The 22,675-nt window shown below is 35.2% G+C and overlaps 1 protein-coding gene across 2 annotated transcripts in view; it reads left to right on the top strand.

Moving 5' to 3' along the window:
• Nucleotides 1-22,675, top strand: part of LOC111145343 (poly(ADP-ribose) glycohydrolase) — a 117,369-nt gene that overhangs the window by 81,875 nt on the left and 12,819 nt on the right. For both annotated transcript variants that reach the window (XM_022500192.1, XM_022500193.1), the window contains exons 14-15: nucleotides 13,195-13,273; nucleotides 16,008-16,116. In XM_022500192.1, coding sequence (XP_022355900.1) covers nucleotides 13,195-13,273; nucleotides 16,008-16,116 — 188 coding nt within the window. The remainder of the gene's footprint in view (nucleotides 1-13,194; nucleotides 13,274-16,007; nucleotides 16,117-22,675) is intronic.

The raw sequence follows: 22,675 nt of genomic DNA, 5'->3' as shown, positions 1-22,675 counted from the left end.
AATATGAAGACCTATATAAATTTAAAAAATACAGTTACAGTAGTCAGAATCAGTGAAACAGCTTTTATAGAAGAGAAATAAATCAGTGACCTAATTATTAACCCAATTTCTAATCCTAAGAGAAAAAATGTGATTCTCTGAGTGGCTTTTCTTGATTTAAGTTAGTTGGGAGGAGAAGAGAGGGAAATATAGTCAAATTTATACTTGAAGTCTATTGAGATTTAAATTTTTTATTTAAGTTTTTTTTAGCTTAAGATACTACTATGTCACTGTATTTTCTTGTGAATGAGCTACCAAAAAAACTAATGATTAACTTATAGTCCTTAAATTCTTAATCAGCCACCATAGGTGAGTTAAGCCTTTTTTTCAAGTACCTAAAAGAACATTCCCACATATGAGTCATAATTGGTCATTTTTTCTTTCTGCAAAAGAGGATTTCTTATTTCCTTTTTTAATCTGTTGCTGCTTTGAGATTAGTGTAGGAAACTAAACACTCACCTGGGTTGGAGAATTTGGTTAATTGTTATTCTGAAAGATTACGGTGAGAGAAAAAACATCCCCTATGAGTTGAATCAAATTTATACTCAACTAATTTACCTCTAAAGAGGTACATGCCAGAACTAAGATTCTGAGATCTAAACTTGAAGCCACTGTCATTGCTTCAGATATATTTGCAGGTAACCTTCAGGAAAGTATCTAAATTTTGTTCCTTATATTTTACTTTTAAGATTTTCTCATTGTCTTTGAACAGTTTGATTATGATGTGTTTAGGATCTCTTTGATTTTTATCCTGCTTAGAGTTTATTGAGCTGCTTGAATGTTTAGATAAATTTAGGATATTTTTGACCACTATTTCTTTAAATATTCATTCTGTTCCTTTTTTCGTCTTTTTTTTAAATTTCATAATTTTTTATTGATGGCATTTATCCCATGGTTTAACATGTTAAGTATACTGTAATAAACATGGCTTTAATATTAAACTTTTCCTTATTATTCAAAGTCACCACAGTCCATTTCAGTAAATATAAAAATATATGCTTAATACTTTGTACAATACTGGTTTTTGGTCCAAACAAAACTGGATCAGAAAAGCCAATAAATTCACTTTAAGAATCCCCAATTTTTTTTTTTTAAAGATTTCTAAATGGATTTAGGCAACTTTGAATAATGGGATTTACATAATAAAATCTGAGACAAGACTAAACAAAGAACAAACAAATTTTCTAACACAAAATTAAAATTTCAAGTTCACAGATTTATGTTATGCCAAAAAAGTACAGAAACAAAATTGTATTTACACCAGTTTCATAATAAAATAATGAAAAAGGCAAGACAGGTGATAGGAGAATGAAAATATAGAAATAGCATATAATTGTGCGTATGTTGGTACACTTGATGATGTCCTATTGATCTCTGAAGCTCTGTTCATTTTTCTTCATTCTCTGTTATTTCTCTACCTCAGACAGGACAGTCTTCACTGACCAATCATCAAGTTTACAGGTTCTTTTTTCTGCTGGCTGTAATCTGTTTTTGAATCCCTCCAATGAGATTTTTTATTTCCGTTACTGTACTTGTCAACTCCAGAATTTCTGTTTGGTGGTTCTTCTTCTTCTTCTTCTTTAAAGATTTTATTTATTTATTTGAGAGAGAGAGAGCGCGTATATGGACGCACAAGTCAGGGGAGGGGCAGAGGGAGAAACACTCCCTGCTGAGCAGGTAGCCCATGATGAAACCATGACCTGAGCAGAAGGCAGGTGCTTATCTGACTGAGCCACCCAGGTGCCCCTGGTTCTTCTTCTTCTTTTTTTTTTTTTTTAATAATTTCTCCTTTTTGAGTTTCTCTATTTGTGAGGCATTATTTGCATACTTTAGTTCTTTAGATATAATTTCCTTTAGTTCTTTAAAAATATTTAAAATAGCTAATATAATGTCTTTATTTATTAAGTCTAATATCTGGGCTTCTCAGGTATAGTTACAGTTGACTACTTTTTTTTTCCCTGAGTAGTTAACCTTACTTTCTCTTTTCTTTGCATATCTCAATTTTTTGTTGAAAATTTGACATTTTAATAATGTAGCAACTCTCAGAATCAGATTTTCCCCTTCCCCCAGGGTTTGTTTTTGTTGCTGTTTGCTGTTGTTATTTAGTGACTTTCCTAAACTAATTCTGTAAAATCTGTATTCTTTCTCATGTATGGCCATTAAAGTCTCTGCTTAGTTATGTTAGTGGTTTGCTAATGATTGGATTAAGATTGGCTTAGAAACAATAATTCCATCTTTTCTGAAGGGCTCTGTGTACACACTGGGGCTCATCTTCAACACTCTACCAGGCCATTGGTATTTGCTTTCTGCTTTCACTTGGCACTTCATTTCTTGCTTGTACAGAGCCTCAAGGTTAGAGTAGTGAGCTTAGGACATTCTCGGGTCTTTCGTGAGCATGTACACAGCTGTAGTCATACATGTAGACTTCTGGATTCCTAGGGATACTAAGAATTTTTTAAAGCCCCTTATAGATATCTCATTTGTCAGCTTTTCCTTTGAAACTTCTTGGTTAGCCTATTATTTGCCCCAGCTGATGTCTACTGCCTCAGGTAGCCATACTGTTAAGCAATTGCATGTAATTGTTTTCAGCAAAAGCCATGGGGATTAGGCTTTTTACACTGGTTAAGCTCCAAGTCAAGTCAAATAGAGATAGGCTTACCAGTGAGGTCTTCCAGGGAGCCACCAGAAAGGTCAGCTGATGACAGTTTTCTGAGAATGGGGCTTTGAAGGAGCTGCATCACTCTTCTGACCCTGTTCATGGTTTTTACTATGATTATAAACTATTGGGTTTTTTTTTATTATTATTATAGAATAAAGTGTCAATAGAGAAAATCTCAAAAAGATAGGTCAAAGAAGTAAATAAAAGTATAAGCCTGCCATTCACAGACCAAACTATTGGTTTTTAAGGCTACTCTAGAGCTCAGGAGAATGGAATGAGAATAGGGAGAATTAAAATGTCACAAAGCTCATTGTTTTTACCAAAATTCAGCCAATTTTTCTTATATAAACCCTCCTCAGACTGCTGCAAGCCTTTGGTTAATTCCCACGGTTCAGAAAATATTGATTCTTAAAATTTTGCCAGTGTTCTCATTGCTTTTATGGAAGAGAAAATTTTCAGAGGTTTTTATTTAATGATTTTTGCTGATGCATCCTTACCTTTGGTAAGTGCTTGTTGGAGGAAAAAAAAAAAAGGCCGTCAACAAGTTATTCCACATTTTTGGAATATCTTCTGTCATAATATCTCTGTGATTCTGCTCTTTTGGGGACATAAATTGTTAATTTTCTAAGTTTATGTAGGAAATTAAGAATGGAATCTCAGGGGCGCCTGGGTGGCTCAGTGGGTTAAGCCTCTGCCTTCAGCTCGAGTCATGATCTCAGGGTCCTGGGATCGAGCCCCACATCGGGCTCTCTGCTCAGCAGGAGGCCTGCTTCTCCCTTCTCTCTGCCTGCCTCTCTGTCTACTTGTGATCTCTCCCTCTCTCTCTCTCTCTCTCTGTCAAATAAATAAATGAATAAGTAAATAAAAAGAATGGAATCTCAGCAAAGAAATTTCCTCTTGGATAGAGCCTCAACTATTTGAAGTCAGTAACTTAAATATTTCATGTAAAATTCTGAGGTTGTGATCCGTATTGTGCCAAAATGTAAAGATCAAACCCTTCTGTTTTCACTGTTGTATCAACTCACTTACTGGTTACCTGTCTGCAATTATTATTTATTATGTGTACAGATAGGAAGAATGCAGCTGGAAGATATCAGGGGAAAAGAAAGTGCAAGGGATTGCAGAATAAAAAACTTAAATTGTCATAAATCCATTGTTGGGCCAATAGGTACTTTGAATATGAGTCTTACAATGTTTTAGAGAGCTCTGAAGGTCTGGAATGTGGCTGTCTCTAGCGTTTGGGTATTATCAAGTAATGCTTTAAAAGATTTTTAATTTTTAGCAGCTAAGCTCTATTTGAACTAAAGACTCAGAACAGAATATTTCATCGGTTTTAAAGATGAGTTTACATCCTTACAATAAAAAAGTTGGTAGAATGCTGGACATTTAAACTCAAAGCTAATTTGTTTCATTTGCTTTATTTCTTCTTTACTAGGAAAATAGTAGGTCTCTTATCATCTCCCATTAGTGTCACTGTAAATAAAAGATGTAATTTTCCTCAGAATAGTAAAAGGAAAACATTAGAATTTTTTTGTTTTTTTAAAGATAACTTGTCCCCAGTCTAAAAAATAAGATCATCATGCTGGAGTTATATCTGTTCTCTGCTTTACCTATAGCTATTGTAAAATGAACGGAAAATTGCAAATCCATGATTCACCTTCACATCTATAATTACTTGAGGCTAGGGACATCCGGGGTTACTTTTAACTCAGCATTTTCCCCCCACATCCACTTAACTCTATTATAGTGCCTTCTAATTAATATCTGTGATGTGATGTTCCCTTAATGGAAAAGGCCATTTCATCATCTATTTGATGCTGGATTTCTGCCACCTCCCTTCTTAGGAGACTCTTAACTATGCACTGCAATCTATCTGCCTGATCAATTCCATTCCTTCAATGATTCATCCAGGCTCAGTGAGCTAATGGCTGTGACGGTGCTGCCTGAATCTGTAGAAGAGTTTGAGAAATTAGAAATAAATTAAATTTATCATCATTGTGGGGCATCTGGTTGGTATCAGACTTTGAAATGAATATGAAACAGGTCATGAAACAGGCAAATACTTTTATCCAGATAGTGTTATTCCTCTCTTTACTGTGATCCTCCCTGGAGGCAGCCTTGAGTTAAAACCTTTCAGTAAATATAGATAGAGAGAAAGAAACTCCAATCTCACCTACCCTCTTTTCCCCCCTTTTTCTTTTTTTTTAAGATTTTATTTATTTATTTGACAGAGAGATCACAAGTAGGCAGAGCAGCAGACAGAGAGAGGGGAAGCAGGCTCCCTACTGAGGAGAGAGCCCGATGCAGGGCTCAATCCCAGGACCTTGAAATCATGACCTGAGCTGAAGGCAGAGGCTGAACGCACTGAGCCACCCAGGCGCCGTTTTTTCCCCCTTTTTATATTTTCTCATGTTCTTCTATATCATCCATCAGATAGTTTTAATACCAAAGGGTGTTACCGTGGTTTTAGGAGTTTGTTTCAGTGAGTTGAGTACGTAAAGCTGACGCCTAGACATGAAACTTACTGAGTAGAATGTTAGTACATTTAACATAAAACCTGCCCTCTAGTGAATCAAATCATCCCAGACATCACAGATCATTATATCTTTTGTGAATGTCAGTAGATCTGATAGAAAGTAGAAAGGTGAACAGACACTGTGCTTATGGTATTGATGCTTTTTATAGAGCAACACCAGAAGCCCATGACTTCAAAAACAACCCATTGTCAACTAAATGATACCAGCTCACTGGGAAATCCAAATTCATTTGGAGTTTAGCTTTTTTTAAATCATGGCAATGGAAGTCAAAAGTGTTCTATCTCCTGAGTAATCATTGCTGTATGAGTGTTACTAATAAAAGCAGAGTAGGTGGCTTTGCTTTTATACAAACATTATTTCCAAGGGTACATCCATTGGTACATAGGGTTTTTTTACTCTCCAAATATTTTTTCCTCAGTTCATCATAAACTTACATTACTAATAAGAGAAAAATAAGAACATTTCTTATTGCTACATCTAAAAACTCATTAATCTGTCACAAATTTATGCAAAGATTTTAATGGGTTCCTTCTAGCTTTTTCCTTAAGTAAAAATTTGTCTTTGAGCATGAAGTCTAAATAGCTTATACCTACAGAGAGCTATCACAAAGGTCATTCAATCTTCTCTTGTTTGCTACTATCACTATTAACCTTTGTATTTTCATCATAGTTTATTAATATATTTGAATTTAAAACAAGGATATCTGTTTTTCAGAACAGACAATTGACATAATTTGAAAGGTGTCTACTCTGAAAACCCAGGATTTAATTTGTTTAGAACAAAATCATCTGTATGTGCATCTTTAATTTCCCATACCTAAAAGAAATTAATCTCATTTCTTTTAGGAAATAAGGCTTTTCATCCTAATCTAAAATAGAAATATGATAATTGATATTTTGTATTTTCCAGCCACTTTTTTTTGAAAAGACAGGTATTTGTTTTCATAGTTAAGAGATCAGAATAATTTGGTTCTGTTTTATTTTTTATAAATAAGGAAAATGAAGCTTGTCCACTGCTGGGCAGAAAATAGAAAGGAACAGCACCATTCTTGTCTTATTGCCAGTCAAGTCAGTGGAACAGGTTGCTTTTAAACCTCACATAAATGAAATCATGTATCTTTGGTTTCTGTACCTCCTTACAAAGTAGAGTCTGATGACACCAGTACTAACTGCTTTATGGTTTTGAAGACTTTAAAAAAATTTTTTAATATGGTTTTCCAAGCAATTCTAGGAAGTAAACAGATAGGAATTACTAACAACCCTCGTTTTCAAATAATAAAAGGAAGTCCACTGAGAGATTTGGTTACCTAAGGATTCACTTTGGGTCCCTCATGTCTCCTAATCTCAGTGTGGAGCTCTTTTTACAAGGCTGTCTTTGTAAATATGAATATTTTTCTATGTGTCAGTTACATAGTACTTTCAGATTAAGTCTTTCTGGAATTATAATTTTAACCTCAGTTAATACAGTGCTCTTTCTGTTTTGCTTCCTAATTACTGTGTTATGCAGCAAGTACTTAACTGCTTCTGTAGTCCTTTTTTTGTTCTTTTTTTAAGTAGGCTCAGCACCGATGTGGCGCTTGAACTCATGACCCTGAGATCAAGAGTTGCATGCTCCACCAGCCATGCCTGCCTGTCACCCCTTGTGTCTGTATTCCTGCATTACAAAATGCTAATGTAGACATACATGTTAATGACTTACAAACCCTTTCTTGAGAGCTGGCAGTCTAATGAGAGAGTTAGATTACATTTTTAAAACAGCTTTATTGAGGTATAATTGACATAAAATAAACTATATTTAAAGTGCACAGGTAGGTACATTACTTTTTGACATGTGGCTACATACATGAATCCATCTTTTGCCCATGTATTAATTGGGTTATTTTTTATTGTTGAGTTTTGAAAATGCTTTATGTATTTTGGATACAGGTCTTTTATCAGATGCAGTATATCTTTTTATCTTATGTGGTATATCTTTTCATGATCTTACAGTGACTTGTTTTGATTACTGTTTAATAATATATTACTTTATAATAATTCTCAAAATCAGATAGTGTGAGTCCTCCAGCTTTGTTCTTCAAAGTTGTTTCAGTGAATTTCAGAAGCAGTTTGTCAGTATCTACAAAAAAGCTTACTGGAATTTTAACTAAGACTGCTTTGAATCTATAGATCAGTTTGGGGAGAATTGACATCTTAACAGTATTTAGTCCCTGACACGTGAATGAGATCTGTTTATTGAGGTCGTCTTTAATTTCTCTCAGTGTTATACTTTTCACTGTATACTTCTTTTGTATTTGCTCAGGTTTATCCCTGTTTCATATTTTTTGTTGCTATTGTAAATGTATTTTTAAAATTCTAGTTTGTGACTGTTCATTGCTACGGTGTAGAAATATAACTGACTTTCAGGTTGCAATTTAATATTCTAAGTGCTTTCCTGATATGTGCAGAGTACTGTGGAGGACAGATAAGGGACCACCAGTGCTACTTATGGTGTCAAGGAAGGCTTACACAAGAAACAGCGTGAATTCTGTAGTTATTTTCATAATTTATAGCTGAGTATCTTATCCAAGATTCTAGATGAATTTATAGGAATTAAGCTATAAGTTATTTTAAATTTTTGAGAAAGTTATTTCTGAGAAGCAATATGCTGTGTAATAGACTGGAACCTGAAAACTAGTATTGAGTTTAAATCTTTTGTTTTTATTATGGAAAATTTTAATCATACATGAAAATAGAATAATATTTTTCATAGTGTTTTAAGTATTTATATTGTATAGATATTTTTATATTTGTATGTACGTAACTAGGATACTGTTTTAAATGATAACAGAGTTATCAAAATCAGGAAATTTAACATTAATAAAGTACTGTAGTTAATCCCTAGTCAGTATTTTCATTTTGTCAATTCTCCAAATTATATTCTTTATAGCTTTTTCCCCCTAGTCTACTCCAATCCAGGATCACACCTTGAGTACAGTTGTCATGTATCCTTTAAACTAGGACAGTTTCTCTCCTTTCCTTGTATTGGTTTACCTTGATACTTTTATTTTTTAATTTAATTTGATTTTTTCAGTTTTCCAAGATTCATGGTTTATGTACCACACCCAGTGCTCCATGCAATACATGCCCTCCTTAATACCCACTACCAGTCTTGATATTTTTAAAGCATATAGACCAATTACTTGATAAATTATCTCTCATTTGGGGTTTGCCCGATCTTTCTTTGTAACTAGATTCAGTTTTGGGGGGGGGTTATTAGAGATAGTGAGAGAGAGAGCACAAATGGGGTGAGGAGCAGAGGGAGAAGCAGATTCCCTGCTCAGCAGGGAGCCCTGTGCACAGCTTAATCCTGGGACTCTGGGACCATGACCTGAGTCAAAGGCAGACGTTTAACCGACTAAGCTACCCAGGTGCCCCCAGTTTATTCATTTTGATAGAAATCCCACTAAAGTGTTGTGTCCTGCTCTAGAGTATCTTTTGAGGTGAAGAATAATACAATACTGCTTTGTCCTAGTGTTTGTGATAAAGCATCGTGATTTGCTTAAGGAGGGATCTGCCAAATTTCTCCACTTTCAGGTTAGTCTTTCCCTTTGTAGTTAATCTGTAGGTATGTATTTCACATACTTTGGAAACTATAAATATCCTGTCCTCATCAAACATTCACCCACTAATTTTAGCACCCATTTTTTCCCCAAGATTTTATTTATTTATTTGACAGAGATTGAGCACAAGCAGGGAGAGCAGCAGGGAGAGGGAGAAGCAGATTCACTGCCAGGCAGGGAGCCCGATATGAGGCTCGATCCCAGGACCCTAGGATCATGACCTGGGCAAAGGCAGATGCTTACCCCACTGAGCCACCCAGGTTCCCCTTAGCACCCATTTTCTTAACTCCATTATTCCTTCTGCATTTAATAGTTGGCGCTGTACTGTAAGGAAGGATTTTCCATTCTCTTATTTATGTATATTTATTAGTATTTATATAGACACATGGATTCTTATTTTATTGAGTGTGTTATAATCTATTACTGTCATCTGTTTTGATGCTATGGTGTTTGAGATTTTGTCAGTGTTAGCTGTTATGTTCCTTCGACATGTGCCCATCATTTTTTAATGCACTTCCCCTTTTTTTGGCTTTAAAAGATGTTCTGAACTCATCTTGTGTATTCCCTGCCTCAGCTCTAGATTCCTCATCTCTCCAAGGAGTCCTGGATTTGAAGTAATTTTTAGAAACATTTGAGGGGTGCTTGGGTGACTCAGTCAGTTAAGCATCTGACTCTTGATTTTGGCTCACATCATGATCTCAGGGTCCTGGGATTAAGCCCCACGGCAGGCTCCCCACCCAGCAGGGCATCTGCTTGTCTTCCTCTCCCCTTCTCCCTCCCCTCACTCACACACTCTCTCTGTTTAGAAAGAGTTCAGCTGACATCCTTGTCAACATTTAGTGTTGTCATTCTTTTTGATTTTAGTCATTCTGTCGGGTATATAGTGGTATCTCTCTGTGGTTTTAATTTGCATTCCTCTTATGACTGGTGATATTCAGCTGTATTTCATGTAGTCAGTAGCTAATTGTTTATCTTCCTCTGTGATGTTTATGTTTAAGTCTTGCTTATTTTTCCAAATTGGATTGTTTGTATATTTGCATTATTGACTTCTAGGAGTTCTTCAATATTTTGAACACAAGCCTTTTGTCAGATGTTTGTTTTCTAAATATTTTTCCTCCAGTCTTGCCTAAGCATTTTCCTAAAAGTGTTTTAGTATTGATCTAATCTAGTCTTTTTAAAATTGTGTTAAGATTACTGCTTTCTTTATCCTATCTAAATCTTTATGTACCCCCAATGTTATTCTCCTATGTTTTCTTCCAGAAGTCTTATAGTTTTAGGTTTTGTGTTAATGCCTTTATTTTATCTCAGAGTAGTTGTTGTTCTTAGTGTGAGGTAGCAATTGAAGTTTATGGGGTTTTTTTCCTATATGAATATCTAATTGTTCCAGCAACATATTTTGGAAAGACTATCCCTTCCTTCCTCAATGGATTATTATTTTTTTTTACAATTTTATTTATTTATTTGACAGAGAGAGATCACAAGTAGGCAGAGAGGTAGGCAGAGAGAGAGGAGGAAGCAGGTTCCCTGCTGAGCAGAGAGCCTGATGAGGGGCTCGATCCCAGGACCCTGAGATCATGACCTGAGCTACCCAGGCGCCGCCCCTCAGTGGATTATTTTAGCACCATTGTCATAAGTCAGTTGACTTTACAAGTGGTGGATTTATCTGTGAGTTCTGTTTAGTTCCATTGATCTCTTTTGTCTTTCCTTAGGTCACAACCAAGTAAATATTGAATTCAGGTAGTTAAAATCCTCCAGTTTTGTTGTTCTTTTTTCAAAAATGTTTTGGTTGTTTTAGGTTCTTTGCATTTCCATAGAAATTTTAGAATCACATTCTCAATTACTATTTTTTAAAAAAATCTGCTAGAAATACTGACAGGATTGAGGGATATTTGTGATTACAATACTGAGAAATACCATATTGAGTGTTCCAACCCCTGAGCATGGTCTGTCTTGCCAATTTAAATCTTTCTCTCAGTGGTGCCTGCTACATCTTTTTTTGCACTTACTCCTAAATATTTTACTGTTTTTGATGCTATAGTTAATGGATTTTGAAAGTTTTATTTTCCCATTGTTTGCTGCTATTATATAGACATGCCTAATAATACTACATTTATTTATGAGATTTCCTTCCATTTCTTTTTCTTCTTTTCTTTTCCTGGCGATTCCTTAGAATTTGCTGCATAAACAGTCATGACATCTGCAAATAGGGATAGTCTTTTTTATACTCTTTATGACTTTTTTTGCTTTTTTTTTTTTTTGCCTTATTACGGTGGCTAGGACTTCACTACAGTGTTGAATTAGGTGGAATATTTTCATCACTATGTATGAAGTTATTTGTAAGTTTTTATGTAGTGGTCCTTAATCAGATTGAGGAAGTTCCTTTTTTTGATTCTCAGTTTTGTTGAGAGAATTATGGTAGGTATTGAATTTTATCTTTTTTGCAACTTTTGATATGATTATGTGGGGTTTTTTAATAGTCTGATGAATTTCATTATTAATTTTTCAAATGTGAAGTCAAAATAAAAGCATAATTGTTATCTTTCTGATGAATTGACCCTTTAATTATGAAGTGTTCCTCTTTACCCTTCATAATACTCCTTGACTTCAAGTCTGTTTTATCCAATATTAATATAACTGCTCTCACTTTCTTATTAGTGTTTTCAAGTTTGTTTCTTTTAATTTATAGATTCGTCTCTTTTTTCTGCTTATAATTTTTTGTAAGCAGCCCAGACTATTGGTCCTGTAGAGTTTCCCATGGTCTGAATGTTGCTGATTACATCTTTATGGTGGTATTTGACATGTTTCTCTTTTGTCTGTCTATAAATTAATAGTGAAGTGTAGAGGCCATTTGCAGCCTTATTCAGTACATTTAGTAATCTTCATGTATAAAAGCTTCAAGTTGTTTAAGTAACATGTAAGACGTTAACTTGACCCCCCAAATTAAATTAATTTGCTTTTGGATGAAGTGACAGTTCATAATTAGCATGTCATGATTTGATTGTGTGTTCTTTTTATTTTTGTTAAATATGTTTTCTGTATTTTTTTTTAAAGTTTGTTTAAGTAATCTTTATACCCAAGGTAGGGCATGACCCTGAGATCAAGAGTCACATGCTCTACTAACGGAGCCAGCCAGGCACCCCTGTTTTTTATTTTTATAAATCTATATTTTTTCTGAAATACTGGACATTCTAGTGTCATTTTTTCCATGAATATTAAGTCTTTGTCACAGATATCTTCAATATTGAACCTTTACTGTATGAGTAGTCATTTTAATAAATAATGTTCCAGCTGTCTGAAAAAGTCAGTCTGCTTGCATTTTATTTACCATCAAAATTAGGGCAATTGCACTTAAAAATCACTAATCTTAGTTGTCAATGTTGTCTTGTTTATTCTTTTTTTAAATTTCTGATATGTGAAAAGTATTATCTTGCTCAGGGTTTTCAGCTTTTCATTTTACTGTTTTGTCGAGAGGTTAAGTAATTACTGAGTTGAACATAGGAATTGGAATGATTTTATTTAGTTAAGCAGTAGGATAATTTTGGCACCATCCCTCCTGGTATGTCCAGGTTTGATGAAGTAGAAATCTCTGGGGACACTTTACGGTGCCCTTAAATAAGTTAAATAAATTACTTAAATACTGAATTACTTAAGTAAAAACTTAAAAAAAAAAAAAGTAGAAATCTTTGTTATGTGGCAAGCTTGGTGCATTTTCTCATCAGATGAATTTTAATTATGCTTCTTTCCCCTTGCCCTTCTCATGTCACAATATTCTGGTTTACAAAGCCCTTTGAAGTCACTTGCATGTTAATAGGCAAGTCCTAGATTTAATTTTAATGATACTTTTCTTAGCAGGGAATGTCTATAGTAAAATTGCTTTCTCAACAATACAAACTAAGTATTACCATGAGATTACTGATACTGAAGACATTGGCCCTTAAAACAGTCTGTGTACTCCTCCTGAAAGACATTAATATGAAAGAGCATATTTTGTTTTCTCTGTTGAGACATATATCTCTATATGATAAACACTGCAGTGGCTTTTATACGTGTCATTTTTTTCCTGATAGAAAATAATAGGTCCTTAAGACCAGTTAGGTTTTTTCCAGTTGACATTTGCCAACAGGTATTTTCAGAAATGAGGATTAAGTTTATTAACAAAGCCCCTTTAGGGGGCGCCACTCGATTAAGCGTCAGCTTTTAGCTCAGGTCTGATCTGCAGGGGGAGCTGGGATTGGCCATGTCAGGCTTCCTGCTCAGTGAGAAGTCTGTTTCTGCCCCTCCTCCCACTCTAAAGACCCTTTAGAACATGCAACTTTTAAGAAAAATCCTTTTGAAAAATAATAGCAGATTATTTGTTTCAGGTACGGAACAGTACAGTGAATACACAGGCTATGCTGAAACGTATCGTTGGGCCCGAAGCCATGAAGATGGGAGTGAAAGGTGAGTTCATTTCTGACTTGATCAAGTATTGCCTGACCAAAAGCTAAGGAATGTGGGTTTGACCTAGTACATTCTGTCTCCTATCCACTCTTACTACAGAAATGTAACTGCGGTCTTAAGTTCAGTATTAAAGATACATTAGTAGTTAAACTGGTATTACCATCTCCATATACAAAAGGGAAGAACAGAGAAACAAAAGCCAAAAGTCTAAACCAAAAATAAGGACCGAACTCTTGTTCTTTACCTGTTAGCTACCAGATGTAAGCAGTCAATGGAGGTTAACTTCCAAGGCCAAACTTACCTAGAATAGGCTCTTAATGAGCTTAAAGCCTTTAACCAGCTTACTTATCCTTAATTTTTCTGTAAGATTAAGTAGGTGGGGAAACATGTTGGGACACTTTGCCTAATGCTGCAGAATGGTTAACAGCAGGACCTGGAATAAACTTTGCTGAAGTCTCCTCCCGAAATTGGTTTACCAGGGGAAACTTTTATAGAAATGGTGCCTGCGTAATATTCCATTGTATATATGTACCACATCTTCTTTTTTTTTTATTAATATATAATGTATTATTTTTCTTAGGGGTACAGGTCTGTGATTCATTAGTCTTACACAATTCACAGTGTTCACCATAGCACATACCCTCCTCACCCCCGTTCCACCCACCACCCCCTTCCACTCCAGCTACCCTCCGTTTGTTTCCTGAGATTAAGAGTCTCTTATGGTTTGTCTTCCTCTCTGGTTTTTGTCTTGTTTCATTTTTCCCTCCCTTCCCCTATGATCCTCTGTCTTGTTTCTCAAATCCCTCATCTCAGTGAAATCTTATGATAATTCTTTCTCTGATTAACTTATTTTGCTTATCATAATACCCTCTAGTTCCATCCATTTTGTTGCAAATGGTAAAATTTCGGGGGTTTTTTGGTGGCTGCATTATATTCCTTTATACACACACACACACAGACACACACCCCCCCACATCTTCTTTACCCATTCATCTATCGATGGACATCTAGGTTCTTTACATAGTTTGGCTATTGTGTACCACATCTTATCCATTCATTAGTCAGTGGACATTTGGGCTCTTTCTATAATTTGGCTATTGTTGATGATGCTGCTATAAACATCAGGGTGCACATATCCCCCGTATAGTCCACTATATACACATATAATATTGGAATAATGGAATATTGGAATAATGAAATATTACTCAGCCATAAAAGAGAATGAAATCTTGACATTTGCAATGACATGGATCAAGCTATAGAGAATATGATGCTAAGTGAAATAAGTTAGTCAGAGAAAGACAAATACCATATGATTTCACTCATCTGGAATTTAAGAAACAACAAATGAACATGGGCAGGGAAGAGAGAGAGGCAAATCGGAAAACAGACGGTTTTTTTTTTTTTAAGATTTTATTTATTTATTTCAGAGAGCACAAGCAAGGGGAGAGGCATACAGAGGGAGAGACATACTCCCCACTGAGAAGGAAGCTCAATGTAGGGCTTTATTCTAGGACCCTGAGATCATGACCTGAGCTGAAGGCAGATGCTTTAACTAACTGAGCCACCCAGGTGTCCCAGAAAACAGACTCTTAACTATGGAGCACAAAATGAGGATTACTGGAGGGGAGGGAATGGATGGGTTAGGCAGATGATGGGGATTAAGGAGCACACTTGTGATGAGCGTAGAGTGTTGTTTGTAAGTAGTGAATCCCTAAATTCTACACCTGAAACTAATATTACAATTAAAATTTGGAGAAAGAATAAACAAAAAGAAATGATGCCTGAAAGCTCTTGGGTGGGGGGGTGCACACATGCATGCACATTAATGAAAAAGCCATTGCATTGGAATCAGCAATTGCCCATCTATCCATGCCAACTTATTCTTTGTAATATCTCAATTCCAGCCCCAGGTCTCTTTCCTTTTGTTTTGGTTAAAGTATTTGGTTGTAACAACTACCTATGTGGATATTTAATTCCTGATTATTATTTACAGGCTAACATGAAGGTTTTGGTTGCCTTTTTTCAGTGTGAAAAGTTGCTTGGCATGTCAATTTATGCAATCTGTAAAGGCAGTATTAGAATATTTGGAATTTCACGTTTCCAAAGTCATCTCATCCAGTCCTTCCTATTTCCACAGGCAGTGTGTTACTGTCTGCTTTACTTCTTTGTCTTTTTAAAAATAGTTGCACACCATCAGCAATTGAGCACAGTAGGTAGAATGTTGTACTGAATCAAAACGCATTTTTTGTTACACTTCTTGGGATTATGTTTTGGATGATAGAAGGTGATACTATAAAACCCAACACCCAAAGAGCAGGTCTCTGAAAGCAAAGGAATAATGAGCACTTTTTTGGGCTTTTGTCAAAATACAAATGCCATGTTTTCCATATTAGAGGAAAACTGAGAATGAAGTTCCTTTTGTTTGCCTCCAAATCCTTTAACTTCTGAGACTTACTGTAAATGATGTATGTTTACACTATGCCATATTTGTCATCTTGTGATAATTTTTCGTTTTACTATTTAATGCCTAATAGTCCATAATGTGTATGCCTTGAAAACTAAAAATGTTGCTTTCTGCCCTCTTGTTTTGCTGAGACCCATGGCTACTGGTTTGTTGGTTTGTTTTTAATATTTTAGCCCTGCCAAACTCTCAGAAATCCCACCTCCCAAGAGTTATATTTTGTGAGTGTCTTTCCCCACTCATCATCTTCCCCCTTCCCTCCTGCCTCAGGGATGCCTGGCAGCGGCGTGGCACTGAAATCGTCGCCATCGATGCCCTTCACTTCAGACGCTACCTCGACCAGTTTGTGCCTGAGAAAATCAGACGAGAGCTTAACAAGGCCAGTAACCTCATTTCTTACTTCATCTGGCAGCTGTCATCTATTTACTGCCATTTTATTAATGCTGAAATTAATGCTTTCTGGTAATTCTTGCAATGTCAGTATGTCTGCCCACAGCTCTCCTGATTTAATGGGTCTGTCAGCTTGTACAAGATGTACTTTCCATTTCATAATTGCTTGATTACTGATGCCAGATAGACTGTTGCTTGATATTAAGCCCCACACATGCATTTAGCCCATCAAATACTTTTACTTGGTTTGGAACATTATTATTGTAAAACCGTATAGAAATGAATGAGCACTAAAAAATTTTTTTCACACATTTCACTGACGTCTCTACAAGGTAAGCCATCAGGGTCAATACAGATAAACCATAAGTTAAGTTCTATTATAGGTAAGGTCCACATGTAAATTGTTTATTGATTAGGTAATTTGGCATATTTATGACAGAATCTGTGATTTTCTGTGATGCTTAGTGCTGTCTACTATAATCATTTTTCTAATTATATTACAGAAATATGAAAATGAGCCATACCTATTGCTCAGATTTTCACTACTATTAACCATAGTAAATAAACTCTTTAACATACAGTAGAGTGCTGATGCTGTTCTTTAGATTTAGGGCTTTACCAAAACAGTTGATAATTTCTTTAGATCTTTTACAGCCAAGAAGAAAGTCATATCTGATTATGAGATTGTTTATTGAGATAATTGCATGGACTTTTGATGACAGCAGACTGGGTGTACCATTGCAAGGGAATTGGGAGTGCCCTTAGATGGGCACATTTGACATTATGTATACCCTCAGCTTCCCCTGGTCTCACCACAGAAATGGTTTCTCTTGTGGTGCTCTGCATATCCTAGCACAAACGCCTTGCCTTTCATATAGTGAGTAAAATGAACAACCAAATAATCCAAAGAGGCTTTTACTTCTTTCAGAACTTGGTATATATTTTGGGTATAATTATACATATAATCTTATATTCTGATCTACTTGAGAATCTAATGGTTGATTGTGTTTTCTTATACATATCTATTAGTTTATTTTAATTATTTTAATGTTTAGAGTTCTCAAAGAGAGCTCTTAAAAATTTTGAAGAGTAAATGCACTATTTTCCAAAGTTGAACTTGAGAGATATCACTTATATTTTTTTAAGTAATTCCACAGAAAAGCTATGCAGAAAGGCTGTTCTGTGGCATATCAACAGGTATTATTTGTCTCTTTTACCTGACTCTGAAAATTAGAGATTCTGTGACAGAGAATATCTTTTATTATTAGATACATTTTAAATGTAAGCCTTTCACTGTTCAAACTCTTACCTTAAAGAAATTATTTCCAAGTACATGTTTTTATTATATAACATACCAAGTAGAATGAGATTTGTCACATGGTCATGGTTTGATACTAGACGATATTTAGGTAGGCAGTAGGTAGTTTGGAGAGAAATGTATGAAAAGGGAATGTGTTTAATCATACTCGTTCAGTAACACAAATTTAAAGGTTCTTTTTCTTATGGATAAAATTTATATTCCCATAAATACTTTTCTGTAGGAACTAGATCATTCAGTTTTAGAAATTATCTGCAAATAACGATCTTTTTAAATTACATTCTTGGGCATAAATAAATCTTTAATTTTTAAACTGCCCATGGCCTATTGACGTCTACATTTACTGATATAGCCCTAACCTCAGTTTACCTATCCTCAAAGCCACCAGAAAGTTTAAAGATGTGAAACCTTGGTTTATGGGAATAGGTTAGTTGTAAGCATTGGAAGACATTATTTGTAGAATGTAGAGTCCTTAGGAAACCTACCTTGTACACAAAGAGTAAGTCTTTAAATAACAACAGACAAAGTTTTATTTCATTCAAGCCAGTCAGTGATAAGCACCCTGCCTTGCTTCTGAAATTTTCTCAAAAATATTTGTTAAATGTGTTAGTTGGTGATTAATGAAACTTTTTAGATATTACTAACACAGTTTTTTAAAGTAAACTTTTTAGGTATATGTTATCTTAAATCACTTAAAATGTTACAAATTTATAGATATTTCCCAAATGTTCTTTAAGTGCTAGATAAAGCCCAGTAAGTCCAGTGTTGATTCAGGTATGGAATAGATGAAACCATATAAAGCAGATGGATTGATAGTTGTGTACTTTTCTGTTTCAAGCTGCCATCATTTATATTAATATGCATTAAATATAACTTATAGTTCATAAGAGATTCTTTTCTGTCAAATGCAAGTTGAAGTTTTCTTAAATTATGTAAGTAACAACAATAAAAGTAATAGCTAGGGGAGCCTGAGTGGCTAGGTGGGTTAAAGCCTCTGCCTTCGGCTCAGGTCATGATCCCAGGGTCCTGGGATCGAGCCCCACATCGGGCTCTCTGCTCAGTGGGAAGCCTGCCTCCTCTCTCTTTCTCTCTCTCTCTCTCTCTGCCTACTTGTGATCTCTGTCTGTCAAATAAATAAATCTTAAAAAAAAAAAGTAATAGCTAACATTAAATGATATGCTTATGATGTAAATGCTTATGATAGTTAGGCACTCTACTTGGCACTTCACCACTCAGGGAGATGTAGATAGTCTTCTTGTCTCCAATTTAGAGATCATGGACCAAGCCTTAAGAAGTTGAATAGCTTGCCCCACGTCACACATATGGGCAGTGATGAATTCAGGACTTGAATTCAGGTTCCCCTCGCTTCAAGTCACTTTTTTAAAAATGTAACTTCTCCCAGATAGAGATTACTGTAACTCGGTCTGTCTTTCCAGACTTTTTAACCTGTTTCAGTCTTAAATCATTAAGAATATTCCCTGCATTTTGTTAATAATCTCCTATAAGCATATATGCTTTGGTTACCTCTTTTCTTTTAATCATAGTCCTATACTGTGAGCAGGTCTCCAGTTGATTGCTTTTCTCAATATCCTATTTTGTTTGATACACTTTTTTAAGGAAATTTGAGGACTTCCCCCCCCCCCCAGCCTATTTATTAAATTCCTATAAGACAAGGAAATACCATAGGTGTAGAGTAGCCCATCAGCATATGGACTAATATTGAGAAAGCACCTAGCTCAGGGCCTGGTACCATGAGAAGCCACTTGACAAATGTATGTTCTTTCATTCATGGCCAAATTCCAAAACATTTGCTTTTATAGGTAAGAATTAGTTTCCTAATTCTTTCTTTGAAAAAGCAGAAGGCAATAAATGATTTTGTTAAATGTCATCAACAACTTAGAGAACTAATCCAAATCCAAATAACTTTGGGTCTAAATAAAAGCATTCCATCATTTATTGGTTACATTTACCTATTTAAATAGAGTATGAATTTTAGTACAGCAACAGGGAGTATTACATAAACTGACAGCACAACTTGGAGAGAATTTAAGTTAAATATTTCTATCTCACTGTTTTGTAAACTTGGATTTAAAGCAGAAGTCTATATTAAAATGCTTTTAGAGATGACTTACACAATTCTACTTTTTTCATGCCAGAGAGAAAGTGAATAGGAATAGAAAAACTCATTTTTTCTAGGAAGTAAGAGAGCATAAGACCAGTTTTCGCCATCAGAATTCATTGTGGATCTCTGAACTCTAGGGGCTTGTTTGCTACTTTTAGGTATTAGTCATCAGATAATAATTGAAAGGGCAATCCCACAAAGTGTTTTATTCTCTCTGGAAACAGTCTGCTCTGTCCAGGTTTCACCTGTCCTATTAGACCCACATCGTGACCTGCAAACAGAGTTGGTTTTTAAAAGGAAGAATTGGTCACCTTTTATCTAACTGGTATTGTGAAGCAATGTTTAATCCTGTGAGAGATCAGCTGGGTGACATTCTAGAGGAGAATTATCTTTGCAGTTGGGAAGATTTATGACTCCAGCTTGCAAAAGTGGCAAATAGCTCAGCAAAGGAAGAAAGAAATCATCTGTGAAAAGTTGTATTTAACCATGTTAGACTCATTCAAGTAAGATTAAGTAATGAATATATTTCATAGAGGCTTCTGGATCAGAAATTGATTAAGCAAACTGACCATCTCAACATGAAATCACCATTTACCCTTTTTAAATTGATTTCTTGATGTTTTTGGTATTACCCATTAACAAATTTGGAAAGAGGTTGTTACTAAACCAGAGTTTGATTCAATAGTAGCTGCTGGTATTTCTTTTCTAAGAAGTTTAACACATAGAGTAGCTGATATAGCTCAGTTGTGAGAGTGTTAAAATGGAGGAGGAATTCAACATCTGATCATTTATATTTTCTTAAAGTACAGTTGACTCTTGAACAACTTGCAGATCAGGGATGCCAACCATCTGCATGGTCAGAAATCTACGTGTAACTTTGAACTCCCCCAGAACTTAACTATTAATAGCACACTATTGACTGGAAGGAAGCCTTATTGACAACATAAACAGTTGATTAACACATAGTTTGTATGTTTTATGTATTATATATACTGTATTCTTAAGCTAAAGAAAATGTTAAGAAAATCATAAGAGAAAATACATTTACAGTACTATACTGTATTTATCCAGAAAATCCCCTGCATTTAAGTGGACCATGCAGTTCAAACCCATTGTGATCAAGGGTCAACTATGTGTCACTACTTTTCAGGAATATTAGCCCAAAATGTGTCATTTTTAGTGAATTTTGCCTTCAGTCTCTGAATATGTAGAATCAGAATAACAATAGGTATACCTAATCCAATCTTTGATTTCACACACAAGGAAACTAAGGTCTGCATAATTCTTTCATTTTAAACAAAAGCAAAATCAGTTTACTAATGTTGCAGTTATTTTAAAGAGAAAAAAGTCACCCATGATCCTACCTTTCAAAAAGTTGTTTTCACTGTTATAGGTCGTTCCACATGAATATTTAGTTTCATAAAAATGTGTTTAAAAGTTATCTATAACTTTGTATTTTACCTGTTTATCAATATATTGTAAATATTTTTCTTATTTCCTAATATCTTCATAATATGTTTAATGTCCATAAAACTGGTAGGATTGATGGTAGGATGATTAAACTACTATTTTTGAACAATTAGGTGTTCCTAAGTTTCTCTCATTATCCATAATGTAGTAATAAACCTCTTTGTTATTTAATCAAATAACAAAAGAAATTTGCAAAATTGTTATTATTTAATCTAAGGATAATTTTTTTTGAAATATCCAAGATATATTTTTTTAAGATTTTATTTATTTATTAGATCACAAGTAGACAGAGAGGCAGACAGAGAGAGGGAGGGAGAAGCAGGCCCCCTGCTGAGAAGAGAGCCCAGTGTGGGGCTTGATCCCAGGACCCTAAGGTCATGACCTGAGTCGAAGGCAGAGGCTTAACCCACTGAGCCACCCAGGTGCCCCGATAATATTTTTTTTTAAGTAGGCTCCACGCCCAGCATGGGGCTTGAAGTCACAACCCTGAGATCAAGAGTCACATGCTTTATCAACTGAGCCAGCCAGGTGCCCCTCTAAGGATATTTTAAGACTCTTGATTAATATTACTTTATTCTCTTCCAAAAGATTCTTTTTTAAAAAAATCCTCAAGCAGATGCCATGCTGAGTGCAGAACCTTACCCGGGGCTCAATCTCAGGACCCCGAGATCATGACCTGAGCTGACATCAAAAGCCAGCCAGTCAACTGACTGAGGCACGCAGGTGCCCCTTTTCCAAAAGATTATTAAGGATTTTTTTAATGTTATGTTTGTTTTTAAGAAATCATAGTATTCTAAGATCTCGAGAAAATCAGTATTGGTACCACCTATGTTTAAGTTAGACAAGTGGTGGTAGGTTGTCTTCAAGTAAACAAATCTTTAGGAACAATAATTGTTAAATTATTAATCTAGCAAACAGTATAAACTGTTTATATTATAATGAAAGATAGTTTAATTATATCTATTGGGCCTGCTAACCTTGGTGTTGAAGCCTAAGTTCTTACTTCAGTGTGCATGTGTTCATGTGTGTGTGTGCCTCGGTGTTTGTGACCAATATTTCCGGGAGTACCTGGGTCCTGAGTATTTCCTGGGTCCTCTTCTGGGCCTGTAGGTTTTTACAACTGTTTTTTTTTTTCTTTGTTTTATTTTTCACTTTCTTTGCTTCTGTCCTACATTTCTGTCTTTATCTCATTATTTCCCAGCTAGGCTCTAGTTTGTAACTCTAGATACCAGTGTTTTCTTCCTGTCTCTTGCTTTTCAAAGCTCCCCTTTGTACCTTCAGGACTCCAAAAATACCTTTATCTTCCCTTTCTTCTTCCCTTCCCATCAAAATTTATTCTGAGAGATAACTGTTCATTGGTATCCTCTACTTACTGTCCAAGATCTGAATGATTCCCCTTTTCCCTTTAAAGTTGTTTATTAGTTAAAAAAAAATAATAATAATAATGACTCTGGTGAATGTCAGGTCAGGATGTGACTATAGAGTTTGAGCTGGCTTTTTCTTCTTAATGCTCTGATTAATCTCCTAAGGTGCTCTGGCTGTGAGTGTGGGGGAAAAAATGTTATTTAGCTGCCAGCATGGAGCTCTTGAGAACTCCTAGTACCTTTTCCCATGAAGTAAGAACTTGGCAACCCTTTT

Source organism: Enhydra lutris, unplaced genomic scaffold, assembly GCF_002288905.1.
Source record: "Enhydra lutris kenyoni isolate GAN:26980312 unplaced genomic scaffold, ASM228890v2 scaffoldscaffold12, whole genome shotgun sequence".
Taxonomy (NCBI): Eukaryota; Metazoa; Chordata; class Mammalia; order Carnivora; family Mustelidae; genus Enhydra; species Enhydra lutris.
This window is presented reverse-complemented; position numbering and strand designations above follow the sequence as displayed.